Source organism: Lycium ferocissimum, chromosome 4 (genome assembly GCF_029784015.1).
Source record: "Lycium ferocissimum isolate CSIRO_LF1 chromosome 4, AGI_CSIRO_Lferr_CH_V1, whole genome shotgun sequence".
Lineage (NCBI taxonomy): Eukaryota > Viridiplantae > Streptophyta > Magnoliopsida > Solanales > Solanaceae > Lycium > Lycium ferocissimum.
Genome location: NC_081345.1, coordinates 50684303 through 50702408, shown reverse-complemented (window position 1 = coordinate 50702408; position 18106 = coordinate 50684303). Strand labels below are relative to the sequence as shown.

The 18106-nt window shown below is 33.0% G+C and overlaps 1 protein-coding gene across 1 annotated transcript; it reads right to left on the bottom strand.

The window, feature by feature from the left end:
• Positions 1–329: 329 nt before the first annotated feature.
• LOC132053470 (uncharacterized) lies at positions 330–3696 on the bottom strand. The gene is made up of 5 exons (XM_059445514.1): positions 2705–3696; positions 2554–2611; positions 2095–2178; positions 1854–1989; positions 330–932 (listed from the first exon to the last, which is right to left on the bottom strand). The coding sequence occupies exons 1-5, from the start codon at positions 3549–3551 to the stop codon at positions 654–656; spliced, it is 1404 nt and encodes a 467-aa protein (XP_059301497.1). The 5' UTR covers positions 3552–3696; the 3' UTR covers positions 330–653.
• Between the last annotated feature and the right edge of the window lie 14410 nt (positions 3697–18106).

The window sequence follows — 18106 nt, the reverse complement described above, 5'->3', positions numbered from 1 at the left end:
ACCCTCGGCAAAAAATTACAGTGTATATATAGGGTATATTTTCTGTATTTATGTGCATATATTAACTTTTGAACACCCTCGGCAAAAATTACAGCGTATATTTAACTTCTTCTTTTTTTCCGAACACCCTGGATGAAAATCCTAGATCCGCCACTGGCTATAGATATCTCATTAAGAGTAAAATGAGAATTTTAAATTTAAATTATTATTAAATATAGAAATGTGACATTCTTTTCAGACAAATTAAAAAGAAAAATATGTCACACAAATTGAGACAAATTAAGGGAGTGTAAACCTTGTTTAACGAGCATTTCAAATGAAATAATGAATTGCGGTCACAAATAATAATTTTTTGTCAATTGAATTTCATGTCCAAAAATAACTTTAATCAAACTTCCAATACTTTTTTTTTTTCAATTACAACTTCACAAGCTCTTTTTTCAACTGCAATCAAATATTGTACAAACGGAACGCCTACATAAATAAATTCCATCACAAAACTATATCATTTCACAAAACTATAAATTAATCACCAAAAAAAGACACTAAAAGGGGTATATTTATCACAATCTTAACAACTTATTGGTTACTAGTTAGTCAATGCCTTATAAACTAAACAATATATTAATTCTTGACGTTAGTAGGTGCAATTTTCATAGAGCAATAGGTGGATGAGTTGCCAAGGCAGCACATTGGACATGTCTTGGGCAGGTTAATAGGTGGTCATTAGTAAGCCCAACTGCCTGCATGAAGGAGTGTATAACAGTTGGGCCAACATATCTGAATCCTCTTTTCACCATATCTTTGCTCATTGTTTCTGATTTTGATGTCTTTACTGGAATTTTGTTGCAGGCCTTGTATTGTGTTGCAATGGGCTTGTTGCTCACAAATCCCCACAAGTACTTTTGGAACGACCCGAATTGTTTCTTGATCTGTAAATTGAATCAAGAATCAGACAAAACCATTAATATATAATCAGAGGTTTATAATGATAATATTATTAGGCATAAAGTTTTATTAAGTGTACTATTCCTCAAGCTTGACAATTTAATTTGATGAAGAGTTTTAACTTCTGCACACTAACAGTATGTATATTATTCTTACACATTCGCTTATTATATCGGTTTTGTAATTATAGAAAGGCCACTCCATGGGTGTTAGACCTCGTTCGTGTTACCACTTTAGGTCCAAATCTTTGTTATGTCCCTTTGTTAAATATAATAGTCTCATTTTTTTTTTTTTTATCGAATGTACTTCTTCGATCTAATAGAATGGATTTTCCATATCAAGACTAATGCTCCATCCAAGCCATTTCATGAATAAAATGTGACCAATTAATAGACCAACAAAATCAGTTGTTACAAATATGATCAAATATATCAAGCTAATGTGTATGTTTTTTCTGTTTTATGAAAAGAATCACAAGCATTTAACAATATGATAGTCTATTGAAACTCATTAACTCAGACTAATTTGATTTTGCGTCCGGTCAGTCCAATAAAGAGATAAGGCTCACTACCATTACATTACCGATGCTCGGTTCGTGAGACTTTTAGTTAAGAAAGTATAGAAATTCCAACCATTGTACCACAATTATTGGTGGTTAAGCCTGTACTCTTTAATTTTATGAAAGTGTTGGTTACTAAGAATCTAACATTTGGCTAAGTCAAGGCCAGATGTGTTATTCTGATTCCATATGGCCCACCATGTGGTTATGTAATTAATTAAGTGGTGTAAGCTACATGCATGATTGACTAAATCATACAGTTTTGGAAGAAAAAGAAAAAGAATGAAATGGAAAAGACAGTTAAAAAGTTAATTAGAGATTTGTGTAATGCTAATATGGTAATTACCTCTAAAATTCTTTTAGAATTGTCAACAACCCCTCGGACCTGGCTCATCTCAATGCTATATTCAGTACTTGTTGAATTTATCTTCTTTTCATTGTATTTTGCAACAATTTCTGGATCAAATCCTGAAAAGGCATCCCTGAAAGAAAGAGCAACCAAATTTACTTCTAAAACTTTCTAAAATTTGGAACTTTTTTTTATCTAATTAACTAAAGGAATTCTAGCAAGAAAAGCAAATACCCACCTAAAATCTTGCCTTTTCTTTAACACTAAAGTCCAGTCTGATCCAACTTGAGCCACAGTTAATACCAACAATTCAAATAGCAGACTGCATATACAAAATAAGGAAATTAGTCCCCTAAATGCTTCTGATAAATATGAATAATTGGTTTAAGTTATTCACAGCCAAGATTTTCACTTAAATATAAGGAAGTAAACACACGAAGAAGCTAATAATTCACTTATCTACACAATGTAATTTTTCAAATGAAGGGGTGTCAATTAACTTTCATTGGACAAAGGGTTGATGGTGTAGAATAGTTTTTACGCCATCATTATAATTTAACATGCTATAGAGATTACTTAAGTATAACTACCTTCCAAATGACATAATTATGTACGTCCTTTTGTATATCGTTAGTGCATAAAACTTAAACTCGACATGTGAAAATGTACATAAAAAAAGTGGGGGAAAAGTACTTACTTATCATCATGGACAGGAACTCCCCATTCTTCATCATGGTATGCAATATAAACAGGGTCTAAAAACAGAACATTTAGTTAGTTCCACTCATCACATGGGGTGTTTATCATAATTAAATTAAAATAAACTCAAGAAGTGATGTTCTAATTACCAGAATTAGGTGTGATAAAGCTGCATCTTTTGCCCTCTTTAAAACTTGAATTATTGGAAGAATCAAGTGGAGTGACTAATTTGACAGAATTAGTTCTTCCATAATGTGCAATTTTCTTTTTTCTTTGCACTTGCATGTTGGCAACTTGTTCCCTTCTTGCTGCTGCGATGCTTCCAGCAACTTCAAGAATCATAAAGGAAGAGTCTTTTTTACAAGAATCCTTCACCAAGATTGTAGAATCAGCATTTCCTTTTTTAGTTGTCACAATTTTCTCACAACTTGTATTCACTTTCTTGCTAACTTGTTGTCTAGGGGACTTGATTTTAGGAGAAATGGGAGGAGTTGAAATCTGTAAATTAGGTGACTTTTTAGGTGTCACAATTTTCTCACTACTTGTTTGTTGTCTAGGGGACTTAATTTTAGGAGAAACGGGAGGAGTTGAAATCTTGAAACTAGGTGACTTTTTAGGTGTCAAAATTTTCTCACTACTTGTTTGTTGTCTAGGGGACTTAATTTTAGGAGAAACAGGAGGAGTTGAAATCTTGAAACTAGGTGACTTTTTAGGTGTCACAATTTTCTCACTGCTTGTTTGTTGTCTAGGGGACTTGATTTTAGGAGAGATAGGACGAGTTGTTAGTACTGAATTTTTCACTTTTGCAGCACTATTGTTATTTGTTGTTGAAGAAGGAGAAGAAATCTTGAAATTTGTTGATTTTTTGTGGGAATTGTGGCGTTCCAAGAGAGGGTCTCTATTGCTGTATGGTTGAAAAACAGGGCGTCCATTGATATGAGAGGGTGTTTGTGGGGAAATATCAACAACCCCTCCTTGTTTCTTGGAAGAACACATTTTGGCTTGCTTTTTGTTTTCTTGGACAATGAATGTGTCAAAGAGTGAAGAACAACAAAGGAATAAGCAAAATGAATTTGAGGCTAGTGTTCAAATGAAGGTGATCAAGAAACTCAAAGGGGCTTAAGGAAGGAGAGAAGGTAAGGGAAATGTGAGGGTTTTATAAAGAAGATGAAGGGGTTGGAGCCTTCGTGTGTGAGGGGCCCGGCGAAGGGGAGGGGGTGGGGGGAGGTTGTGGTTCAATAACATTAGCTCAAAACTTATAGAGTTAATAGTCAAAAACACATTTGCACTATCATGGGTAAAAGAGAACAACTAATAGTTGAGGTGTGTTTTGATAAGTAGTTGGCGAGTTCAGGTAGAAAACTTGCACGTACACCTAATAATTCAAGTAGAAAACTGTTTTAAAAGTGATAGTTCTGATATGTTTTTTTTACCATTATCTTATTTATATTTAAACAATTCATTTACATATAGATAATTTATTCAAAATTTTATAATTATAAATCATAAACTAAAATTTCTAGCTCCGTCTCTAATGTGTGTGGGAGGGAGAAGAGGGAGGAAAGAGGTGTGGGGGGGTTTTGGTGGGAGGGGGGTGTTTGTTAAGGAACATGTATGAGGGAAGTAGTTAACTTAGTTGGAACATGGTGGAGGAATTGGGGTATGCCATCTTGTGAGGGGCACTTACTTTTTGTTTAACTTAACCACGAGGATGATAGTGACACAAACCTTCCTCCAATCGGCATCTGGATTTGCAAGGTTTAGAAAATTAATCATCCGAACTGCTTTTATTTATTTTTTCTTGAACCGATAATCTATCGGAAACAGATTTAAAGTCGAAAAGCAAATCATGACAGTTTTTTTTTTTTTTTTTTTTTTTTTTTTAATATAATTAGTCTAATTTAATCACTTATAATAGATTGTGACTTTATTTTTCAACTTACCATTTCAAGTTTGATATGAAGACTTATATTTAGTGATATAGGTAGTAGATCAACTTAATTTGATAGTATTAAAATTATTTATGATGTAGTCCAGCGTAATCCCTCTACATCTTTTTCATGGTACTTTTTTCTTTGCTTGCTTTAAACATTTTATGTTACTCCTAGTGAGTTGCTTTTATAGCCGTTGATATATCATGATATTTTTATGAGAATAATTTAAGAATACTTTTCGCATTCTGAATTTTTTTTTACACCCATATACGATATTATACACTATTATACACCCACTACCCCTGCACCTACCGGTTTCTCCACCTCCAACGACTTCCACACCAGCGGCGTGACTCATTATCGAAGCTCCATCGTGCAACAACCACAACGCCGCCGCTGCTCCATCTCCGGCCAAACAACTTGGACCAAACCCAACGCCACCAGTGGTTCTCATTCTCCGTCAATGGTTGTTTGCCAGCGACGTAGTGGTGGTCGGAGGTTGCGAGAGAGAGAGAGAGAGAGCGAGAGAGAGAGAGAGGAGGAGGAGAGTGGTTATTTTTTGTAAGATTTGAAAATATGGGCCAGTTTTAATAGCATTGTTATCCTAGTTAACATAGGGTGTAATTTTCTCATTCAAGATCACTTAAAAGAGCATTTAAACGTGAAATTTTCCTACTAGAGCTTAATTATAGGTATGCAGCTTAATCATGTACTATATTCAGCTGTTAGACTGTTACCATCTTTGGCCTAAAAGTCTAAGCTAAAAATAGTTTGTTTGTTGAACTTGTGATACTCATGTTAAAACTTACATATGTATATGCTGTATGCAGGTTCACATCTAAGAGCCTGTTTGGCTGGGCTTAAAAAAAGCGACTTATAATTGCTTTTGTTTTACTTATAAGCTCCGCTTTTTAGATAATTGAAAGTCAGACTAATTATTTTTTTTTTAGGCTTATTTTAAGACAAAATGGCTTTAAATTTGGTACCAAACATTTGAAAAAGTTGAAAACAACTTATAAGAATAAAAGAAATCCAATCCAAACGCTCTAAATTAACTTCTACCCCACTACTAATGAAGGAATATCCTTTTCTTTTCTTTTTTTCTCTTTGGCAGAAGCTGCTATGTGTAACTAGATGTTGAGGTAGAATTTTGAGTTTATGGATTTTAGATTTTAGAAAATGCAGTTTGCTATGTTCTGGATAAATTATTTATCAATATTAAGTGTTTTTTTAAAATGCAAAAGAATGGGAGCTAACGGTATTGGATTGTGCAGAACCCGTAGGCGATGCTGCAGCTTTGCCCCGTATGTGCTTCTCCTCTTCATCACGTACGTATATGCTATTTTGTGTTAGTACATTAATAAATTCAATTTAATCTTTCTAATTTTTAGTGTTGTATTTTCTAATTGTTAAATCTATCGAAAGGGTAACGCATTAAGTACATCCTTAATTAAATAGTGCACGAGTGGGTCTTGAAATATTGATATATCTATATAGCTCCTAAAAATATGTGGAGTTAGTCGGCCTCTTTATATGGTCTTGAGTAATCATCACTTCATGAACTAGCCTTTAGGATTTAGTTAGTTCAAGATTCATTTCTTTATCATAATACCAGAGCAAGACCTATCTCAATTCATTGTTGATGTTGGGTTCATTTTATATTGCCCACACTCGAAATGTGAACTAGCTTTTAGGATTGATGTGTGGGGTTTGTTGAGTATCCTGTCAAATTAGGCATGGGGCCTAACTCACACCCCAAAAGCTAGCTCAAAGGGAGGAGGATTGCCCAAGCCTAAAGGAGGTCAGGGTGGTTCTGATCCGTCACTGATATGCTATATTCTCTTCAATACTCACCTTATGATACCGTGATAAAGAAAAAAAATTCAAAAACTAGCTCATGACGTAAGAATTGCATAAGACCATATAGGGAGACTAAAACACTAACACTCCACCAATGCGTAACTCAACACACATATATTCAAAGTCCTACTATTACAATATTTCGCTTGACTATCACAAACTAAAAAATGAAAATCGTTTCCAAACACAACAAACACAGAAAAGAAGACAACAACAAAATTAAAAGAAAGAAAAAGAGAAAAGATGGTTGTTTCCTATAATTGCATTTCCTTGACTTTTGGTAGTTTGATTTCCAAAGATGGCTACCCCTTTAATGAGAAGGCCGATAATGGAAATTAGGAAGGAGAGAAAACATCAACCAGACAAGTAAAGACTCACTACTTTACTAAGGGACCTTAAAAATGACAACAAGAAAAGTGGGGAAGTTTTGAGATTCATCCCCTTAAAAAGCAGTGCTCTAGGACAAGCTAGGTAGTAGGTCCTGGCCAGTTCGGAGGTGAATTTAGGATTTTTAACTTAATAGTTCAATTTGTAGTATTTTCAATTCTAAATTATGAGTCCGCATTTAATATTTTTCAACAATTCTATAAATTTTCATATATAAAGGTATATTTTGCGTTGCTAATATTGAGTTCGAATAAACCTAATGAGTAAAAATTTTATAGGTCAGCTTGTTTTTTTTCACCATTTAACAACCTACATCATCCTTTAAAAAAATTTGCACATATGTTCACTTTAGACATGCAGTGTCTGAAGTTAGACTTGATAAAATTAAACTTCGGACACAAAATCAATGTCGAAAGTTATATATGATGTTCAGGCAAAAATAGTTGGACTTCAGTTATATTTGCCTGACCTCCCATTTTTCTCTGAAGTTCATGCACATATATATGGCTGAAGTTCAAGCAATAATGGCTGAAGTCAAGCAAAAATGAATGAACTTCAGTCTTATGTATTTGGCTGAAGTCCAGACAAAATGACTGAACTTCAGCCATATATGATTGAAGTTCAAGCAAAAAATGGTTGAAGTGAGGCAAAAATTGATAGAACTTCAGTCATGTGTACCTGGACTTCAGCTATGTGTACCCGTATTTCAGCCATTGTCTAAAGTTAGATTTTGTTAAACAACTTCAAAACACGATATATCGAAATTATCTTGAAATGTATACATATACAAAAAAAATTTAAAAAAAATAAAAAAAGTTAAAAAGCGAACACAAATTAAAAGAGCCTAATATTGCATGCCTTGGCGTTTGGCAGTTTGATTTCCAAAGATGGCTACCATTTAATGAGAAGACTGAGAATAGATAGAGAAAACACCAACCAGACAAATAAAGACTTGCTACTATCCATGGGACCTTAAAATGACAAGAAGACGAGTGGGGGAGTTGTAAGGTTTTCATCCCCTTAAAAAGCAGCCCTCAGTTAAGGACAAGAAGCTAGAAGTCATGCCCAGAGACATATTTCGGATTTTAATTTAATGTTTTTGATCGTTAATACTTTTAATATTAATCCATTATATTTTTAAAATTATTAATAGAAATAAATATTTATTGAAAAATTTAATGTATAAATCTGTATTCACGTTTAAACAATATTGAGTTTGGATGAACCCGCGGGGCGGAGCTAGGTAGAGATAAGGGGGTTCATCTGAACCCCCTTTGGCAAAAAACTACATTGTAGATATAAGGTTAAAATTATTTTATGTATATGTAGTAAATGTTAAATCCCCTTAATTTCTTCGTGTGTTTATTTCTTTATATTTTTAAACCCCGCAGTGAAATTCCTGATTTTCCCACTGTGAACCCAATCGTTAGCGGACCAGGGGCGGCTCAAGAGCCAAGGCCATAAAAGCTGATAGCCTTGCCCCAAATTTTGGGGCCCCATTTTTTATCATGTTTTATTGCTAATTTGTTTAAAAAATTATTGTGACTTATAATATTTTTATATGTAGTTTAAATATGTAAATTATATTTCAAAAAACTTAAAGATTGTATGTCCGAATTCCGGATACAAATAATAAAATTTGACTCCTAAAATTCAAATTGTGTCACAAAACTTAAGATAGAGGGAGTAAACAATTTTTATAAAAAAAAAAAAAAAGGAAGAATTTTTTTTAGTGACGTGATTGATTAGCTATATTGTTGTCACTTGAATATTTTTTAGAATAAATTGATTTGAAAAAATTGTTAACAACTTTGTATTGTTCTTGACGATTATAAAATATTAATTAATGACTTCGCATCTAAAAAAACTTTAAAAATAGACTTTAAATAAACATATATATCACAATTTTTTCTTTTAATAAAAATAGGTCTCTCTTTGAAGTTTGGCGTAGTCCCCCTAATGCTTGTTGAGACAGTGTACCGCCTGGACCCGCACTTGGCCCAGTCTTCACCATCCTACTATCTCCATCTTATCATTCCTATCTTTCCTCCAACAGAACTCAAAGGGCCTTCTGAAAGCTAAGTGCCTCCAAACTCCCATAATCATCATGGTCATTCACATTTTCTTTATCATTATCATAGATAGGGCTCCACCTACTTATTTTTTGTAACGGTTAGTGCAACTTCACAATCTAAAATACTTGTGAAATATTGATTAATTTGTTAGATCAGGGGCATTTCAAGTGAAATGGTTATTTTCACAAAAAATTTCAATCTTTTTAAGTGAATTTATGTCCAAACACAACTTTAACTTTCAAATATGTTTAAACGCCTACTTATGTAGAGTTAATAAAGAAGTTGAATTATGTCATCATCGATGAAGGCTTAAATGGTTAGAGATAGAGTGTACTTTTATTTACTTAATTATTTCTTCAGTACACTCGAGTTAGGCTTGATTTGTTTTCATGGGACATGCATGTGAAAATTGTATTTGTTAAGGCAGTGAGACTCATACTTCCGGGAGCTCTGTCTGGTCTATTACAATGCAAAAAATATGTGATCATTTCATCTAAAGGCTTAAACAGCTAGAATTAGTGTTTGCACTTTTATTTACTTAATTATGTCTGCAATAAAAGACATCAAAATCGACCTCTTAAACCGACTTCCTTAGCTTGATTAGTTGATTCTTGAGGTGAGTTCAATTGCGTAGAATGTTAGTACTCCGATCCCTTTGTCTCAATTTATGTGTTTTTTTTTTTTATTCGTCTCCAAAGAATATCATTTTTTTTTATTTAAATTTAAATTCACACTTACTATTATAATGAGATGATTAACAGTCATACAAATGTTTATGCCTTATTTTAGATCTTAAATTTCAAATATTTTCTTTTTTAAACTCCAAACTCAATCAAATACCATCACATAAATTGAGACGGAGTGAATAATACATATGCCCTTGATCATTATGGTTACAAGTTACAACTGCTGCACATGTTGAATGAGAGAGAGACGGACAAAAGAAGCACCAGTGAGATGAGTGGTTATTTCAACGGTTGATTCTGTTGTTTTCTTGGAGATATTTTGAGGTCGTGAGTCGCAGTTAAGATGGAGGCAGCTGGCCACCAGTCAAGCAAATTAAGATAGAAAACTGTACTTATTTTCAGATTCCAATTCAGAATACAACAACAATAATATCTTTCAGTGTAATTCTATCAGGAGTTTGAGGAGGGTGGTGTACGCAGCTTTACCCTTATCTTGTGGAGGTGGAGAAGTTGTTTCACATAGACCCTCGCTAAAAAAAAAAAAAAAAGCATAACAAAATCAACTATTGAAAGAAAATACAATAGTGGAGCGGTCATGCTGAACATAATTGAGAAGAGAACGTGAAAGAATAACAAATAATACGATAACCGAAACATATGAAACGAACATGTAATAATAAACTGTTGAATTTGGTTGAACCCACTAGTTATACTCTTCATCGGACGGGCAGATGTTTACATATTATTAAAAAAAAATGTAGAAACAGAACACCATAAGGGTGATCCTGAAATTTTTGGTCCACTTAATAAATTTTTTGAAAAATGATCTCTATTGCTCGTTAGGCATAAGTTCTAGTAGTGTACACATATGTCACTACAAAAAATTGGGTAAATTGTGGAGGTTGAAAGTTACAACTGGCGGAGGTTTCAGCTTTCACTATCAAATAGTGGAAGCTAAAACCTCCGCCAGTTGCAACTTTGAACCTCCGCAAATTACTCCTTTTTTTTTTGTAGTGTGTTAAATAGTGGAAAAACCTCCGCGAGTTGCAACTTTCAACCTCCGCAAATTACTTTTTTTTTTTTTTTTGTAGTGTGTTACTTTTGTCTATGAGGCATGAGATCAGGACTTTTCAAGAAGTTACAAACAGTGAAGATATACAGGGCAATGTGCTCCCTACTTGATAGTAGTTTCAGCAGTATTGACTTGTGGACAATTGAGAAACATCAAAAAAATTTGCCTATCAGGCAGAACTTTGAACAGATTCATTATTTCTGACTTAATGAAATGTATCAAACTTCTATCCCATATGTAAAATAAGTGGATCAAAAATTCAGACTACTCCTCACCAGGTTATTCTTGCAAAATAATTCTTTTAAGCTCTTTCGGATTTATTTTTATGTCTAATTTCTTCTTCTATATATGAAAATCTAAATCTCATTAGCCTTTCCGTAATAGGACTATAGCCTATACACTCAGTACGTTAAACACTAATCTACTCATTACCTTGCAGTCGCTAACTAACTTTCTTTTAATTCCGAATAATATATATTCATAGTGGTACCTAAGGGTGTCAACCGGTTCGGGCTAACCGGTTTTAACCGGTAACCGGACCGGTTAAACCGGAACCGGAACCGGTAGAACCGGTTCCGGTTAACCGTTTAATTGTATACCGGTCCGGTTCCAATATTTTAGGAACCGGAACCGGTAAAACCGGAACCGGACCGGTTAAACCGGTTTAACCGGTGAAAATTAAAAAAAAAAAAAAAAAAATAGCCGTTGGGCCAGCCGTTAATGGACCGTTGGCAACGGTCCATTTGCAAAAATGGCGTTGCCAAACGGCCATTTTGTTAATTTTTGGCCCCCAAATTTTTTTTTTAACACTTTAACCCATCCCCCACCCCTATATAAACCCTTCTTCATTTTCATTTTAATTCACACCAATTCACTCTTCTTCATCTTTCTCTCAAATCTCAATCTCTCAATTATAATTATTTTGCAATAACTAGCCACAAAGTCTTATTATAGTTTCAACTTTCAATTATTAATTTTGCAATTATAATATTGTTGGTGGAGTTGGTGATTTTGCAACAATCGAAGTAGCTTTGGTGGATTTGCAATTCTAGCCGCCTTGACTTTCCGGAAATTAATCCGGCAATTTGGTACCTTCGTTCAACTCTATCTTTATTTTTCGCAATTTAATTTACGCAATTTAATTTACGCAATTTAATTTACGCAATTTAATTTGTTGTAATTTATTTTCTTGTGATTTATTTGATTGTGATTTAAATTAATTCTATTTAATAATGTCAAAGAGATTAAGACGTGGTGCCGTAGTAGTAGTCGTATTGTTAGAGGTGCGCTTAATGAGGAAACATTTGTGGAAGAAACACCTAATGTAGGTATTGATGTTGGTGGAAATAATCCACTTTTAGGTCATGAGGCAATGCAACAACATTTTACCGACACTTTTAATGAAGACTTAAATGATGATGATGAAACACAACCCCCGAAAATCCCATAGGAGATACATGTCCGCACAATCACATACACAAGACAAACCGCCTAGAACTCGTAAGCCAACTAAAATTTGGAAATTTATGACTAAGAATAGGAAAGCCAATCGGCTACATGTAACATATGTGGACAAGTATTTAGTTTTAAGCAAGAAGCTGGTAAGGATGGTGGAACGGGTACACTAAATTCTCGTATGAGAACCAAACATATGGATGCTTGGGGAGAGCAAACGGGTTCAAATGTTGGGGGATTCAAATGACGATAGACCCACGAACCGGTAGAAATTTTAAGTATGACAAGAAAAAAGAACGCGTAGAAATAGCTAAAATGGTAGCTTATGATTGTTTACCATTTTCCTTTCCCTCGGGTTTGGGGTTTGTTACTTACATTCAACGTTGTTATAATCCGTTATTTGAGGGTATTCCTAGAAGTACTTGTAGAGCCGATGTTATAGATTTGTTTAAAAAATATAGATTTTATTTGCGCCACGTATTTAATTCTTTAAATTGTAATGTTTGTCTTACCGATTTGGGTCTTAGTATTAACCATTTAGATTTTTTTGCTATTACATGTCATTGGGTTGATGACAATGGGTTATGCAAAAAAGAATTATAGCTTTTTTATATGACGAAGGAAAAGGTCGTCACGATGGAAAATTTTTAGCCGATTCAATGTCTACTATTATGAGATTTTTTAACATTTATAGAAAAACACTTTGTATTGCTTTAGATAATGCTTCTAATAATACAAAGGCGAGCTTGGTCTTTTAAAAAAAGAAATAAACCCTCCTCTAAAAAATATTTTTCATGTAAGATGTAGTTGTCACATTTTAAATTTAATTGTTAAAGATGGTCTTGAGCATTTTGATGATTGTTCAAAAAGTTAGAAATCTCTGTTGCGTTTCTTTTTTGTAATGCTAATAGGGGAAGAATTAGAGATTTTAAGAATGCTTGTGTGGAAAATAACCTTAGACCTAGGAAAATTCAAATAGAAATTGAGACTAGGTGGAACTACACTTACATTATGCTACAACAAGCATATGAGTATAGGATTCCCATACAACAAGTTCACAACAAATATAATACCGATAGTCAGGATTGGTTAAATTTTATGCATTGGGAAGATGTTAAAGAATGTATTGAACTCTTAGAAAATTTTAATAATGCAACTCTTGTTTTTTCTAGACAATTTTATCCCACGGTAACCGAAATTTTAGCCTACTTAGCGGAAATAGCTAGAGTTTTACAAGAGTATAAACATAAACCCGATTATCAAGTGGCTATTTTTGAAATGATAATCAAATTTAAGAAGTATTTTTTTCCCATCCCAACTTTATTTATATTGGGTTCCCTTTTAAATCCTTGTTTAAAAGCTGTCTTATACTAAAAATTTGGTTAGTCAAATTTATACATTTTTAGAAATTGAAGCGGGAACTCAACCATCTTTAGTGAAGCCGAACTCGCTATTGATGATGAGTTTAGAAAAGTTTTTACTCATTATTCTAGTTTGGAAGAACGTACGGCACCGTTGCTCCACGCCCTACTACTTCTCAAAGTAGCAAAAAGGGCTTGTCGGGTTTAAAAGTTTTACATTCACGACCAACTTCTTCTTCTCTACCGCAAACTTTGATGAATATAATTTTTATTTGATGCACCCAAATGTAGATATCAACCAAGCTGGATGAGGTGGACGTCTTAGCATGGTGGAAGAAGTACAAGGCAAGCTATCCGGTACTTTCAAGAATGGCTCGAGATATCCTTACGGTTCAAGTATCAACCGTGGCTTCGGAGAGCGCATTTAGCCAAGGAAGACAGCAAATTGGAGACCATAGACATTCATTATCCGGCTTTAGCTTGCAAGTACTAGTGTGCATTCGAGATTGGATTAGATCGGAGCGACGCAACCAAAACTCAGAAGCGGAGGAAGGCGAAGAGGAAGAAATTGAAGATTTGATAGCTAGTGGACCGGACCAAATGGAAGACTTTGAAGATATTTCCATGACCGAATATGATGTGGGGGAAATTAACGAAATGGTTCAAAATTGGTGATTTTATTATTCTACTATTTTTGTACAACTCATGTATTATTTGCAAGTTAAAAAAAAAAATACAACTTGCAAATAAATGTTATCCAAGAATGAATAAAAATATGGCTCATTGAGCTTACTTCTATTTACTTGTGTTCATATTTTTACTTTTATTAAGTTAGGAATATACCTAAAATATACTAAGAATATACTTATAAGTATATTAAGTTATATAGTATACTTAAACATATATAAGTATATACTATATATAAGTATATATAGTATATAAGTAAGTATATATAGTATATATATTAAGTTATACATATATTTAGTATATATATTAAGTATATATAGTATATATGTATATATAGTATATATATTAAGTTATACATATATATAAGTATATATAAGTTATACATATATATGTATAACTTAATATATATACTATATATATATATATTAAGTTATACATATATTTAGTATATATATTAAGTATATATAGTTATACACATATTTAGTATATATATTAAGTATATATAGTATATATAGTATATATAGTATATATGTATATATATTAAGTTATACATATATTTAGTATATATATTAAGTTATACATATATATAGTATATATATTAAGTTATACATATATATAAGTATATATAGTATATAAGAATATATATATTAAGTTATACATATATATAAGTATATGTAAGTTATACATATATATGTATAACTTAATATATATATATAATATGTATATATAGTATATATATTAAGTTATACCTATATATAAGTATATATAGTATATAGTATATATATATAGTATATATATTAAGTTATCCACATATTTAGTATATATATTAAGTATATATATATATATGTATATATATTAAGTTATATATATATTTAGTATATATATTAAGTTATACATATATATAGTATATATATTAAGTTATACATATATATAATATATGTAGTATATAAGTATATATATATATATATATTAAGTTATACATATATATGTATACGAAAAACCTATTCGTATTCTTGACTTCTTTGTTAAGTACATTAGTCGATAAATATTTAAACTTTTAATTATAAAGTTGTATAATATATGTAAATATACCTACAATATACAAATAAATACTATAATATATATATATAATACAAAAAAAAAAAAAAAAACATATTTTAAACACTCCAAACCGGACCGGTTCCGGTTTGAGTTTAAAACCAGGAACCGAACGGGTTAAGCAGGAACTTCGCCGTTAAACCGGTTCGTTGCTGTTCGGTTTTTTAACCGGTTAGCGGTTCGGTTTTTTAACGGAACCGGCCGGTTCCTTAACCGGTTCCATAACCGGTTCCGGTTGGAACCGGTTGACACCCTTAGTTGTAGATTATGAAATATTATATTCATATACTAATATTTATGTAACTTCCCCAAAGAAATATTTTGGGTTTGGGCTCAAATAAATGCTAGGGAGGCTATCTGTAACTAAACTATTCCTATCAATAGCGCTCATCCATTAAGTTTGGGCCGAAAAGAGAACTTCCATTAGGAGACCTCCTTATTACAGGCTGGAAGCAAATGAAACACAAAATTCTTAGGGGAAATAACGTCGCGGCCCTCTGAAAAAAAAATAATTACCCATCCATATTCCTTTTACTTTCATGCCCCTAAAGCTATAAAGGCCCCCAAAATTATGATATCAACATAATATATAAATATACCGAGAGGTATCATGTTCATTTATTCAAAAGACACACTTTTCTCAAAAAAACGTCGATGATACCATCATCTTATATACATATTGTGATAGCATCGTGGAGGACTGCTTCAGTCCTTCAATGAGACACTCGTCAGTCCTCTGTGATACTATCGTGGTACATAAATATACTGAGACTATATCATGAAGGACTGCTTCAATCATTCTCTTAATCCTCTATGATACCACCATGATATATAAATATACTGCGATGGTATCATGGATGACGGCTTTTGGGTGGGGGTACTCGGATAAATATTTTCGGCCGGTTGAATTTTGGTCCATTAGTTTTGGAGGGGCATGGACAGGTAAATATTTTGCATTTTAGGAATATTTTGTGTGGTTTCTCAAATTCTTGAAGTTGTCTTGACTAGACTCCTTTGTGTTTCTGTTACAGTTCTTTGCTAAACCAAGTTGCTCTTCCAGAGACTGATCTTGTTAACTTTGGTTTTTATTTGGAATGTTTCAAAATTTAATACTCCCTCCGTCTCAATTTATGTAAAGCATTTTGTTTGACTTGACACATAGTTTAAGAAAGTAAGGAATACTTTTGAAATGTATGATCCAAAACAAGTCTTATATAAATGTGTGGTTATAAATTATTCCATAAAGTTAAATTGTTTCTAACTATAGAAAAGTGACCTTTTTTTTGAGAAAGAACAAAAAGGAAATAATGCCACATAAATTGGGACAGAGATCAGAGGGAGTATGTCTTTTGAACAAATATACAACTCTTTCTGAAAGATGCATCAGAAATTCTTATATTTTAATCCATAACAATTTTGGCATTGAACTAACAAATGCATGTATTCTTTAGTTACCTCGAGATCATTAAAACTTTTTCTTATAGTTAAATCACTGCCCTTTGTGCAAGTTCGTCCACTGGAATCCCCGTTTCCACTGTTATTTTGACTTTTCACTACTCTTAGGACACATCTCCAATCATTGTAAAATAACAGATCTCGTCATTGAAAAGTATTTTAGTTATGTTCCACTCTCTATAAATACCTACCTAGCTATATATAGAAATTAGAAAATACTTGAATGTCTTTATCCTCTGCCCTCTTTATCATTTCACTTTCTTTTAAGTCTCGTATCAATTAACTTTTAATTTCTTCAAAAGCAATTGAGAGATTTAAAAGTTCTCTGAAATTTCTATTTGGGTAGCTGGTGTGTTGGCAATCATAGAGTAAGATGGTTTTCCTATCCCACTTTAAAAGGTATAAGAGTAACAGGTACTAGTCTATTGACTATTAACTTGTTGACTTAAATATGCTAAATAACTTATATGATAGACAACAGCAGAATACTCTGTGTTTGCCTTCTTAGTCATGTTAGATTTCATTACACTGGGCATGTTGTTGTTGTACTGTATATAGTTTTTGTGGGATCACCGCAATCAACCATCTCCACCTTTTCTTTATATACTGAGCATGAGATCGCAATCCAAAAAACTAGCCTATTAAATGAGAGAGTCCATTCATTATGTAAATCATTGCTATTTCTCTTATTAATTAATGATGGACAATTGACATACGACAAACATCCCGTTGAGAACCAACAACCTCAAATGACATACAACAAGCGTCCCGCTTGAGGACCAACAACCTCGATTGACATACAACAAGCTTCCCGATTGAGGACCAGCAACCTCGTTGGTCACGGCTGACATGACTGACCCGAATATCACCGTGAAAGGAAAGGGTACAACAATAGTTATCAATATGAAAGAGCTGAAAAGAGGAATGGAAAGGCTGGCCTAAAGGCTGCTTCACTGTTGTGAAAGTCATCCTTGAAAGAAGAAAGCCTGTTGAAAAGCACGCAAAATAATACTGGTGGGGAAATAATAAGTGGCCCCCTACCCTCTCCTGCTGTGCTGGTGATGGTCACAAACCAAAAAGCATATGCACCAATTTGCCATTCCACTGACCAGTGACCACCATGCACATATTCCTTTCCTCTATCCACTTTTTTTTTCCCACCTGATATCGAATATTCACAGAACCGATTATATATTTTGGATTTGTGCCGTATAAGGCCCATTTTAAGAGGGGAAGCGCTTCATGACAAGATCTTTTTCATACTCAAAGCTCAAACCTCATGAGATCTCTGTTTAAGGTGGAAGAGATATCTATCCATCCCGCCACAATCCCGATCATGAGTCTTCTCTATCCATTTAATTCCACTAATCCCAAACACCTTGTCATTTTCTTATGAGTAAATTACTACTACCACTTCTCTACTTACAGTACTTGCAAATGCTGACTTAATAAACAGTATTTGTAAATATTGAGCTTCAATA

Coding starts and splice junctions, on each gene's coding strand:
- LOC132053470 (XM_059445514.1), bottom strand. CDS start 3,551: ATGTGTTCTTCCAAGAAACAAGGAGGGGTTGTTGATATTTCCCCACAA. Junction 2,612..2,704: donor CTTTATCACACCTAATTCTG/GTAATTAGAACA, acceptor TTCTGTTTTTAG/ACCCTGTTTATATTGCATAC. Junction 1,990..2,094: donor AAGAAAAGGCAAGATTTTAG/GTGGGTATTTGC, acceptor TCTTTCTTTCAG/GGATGCCTTTTCAGGATTTG.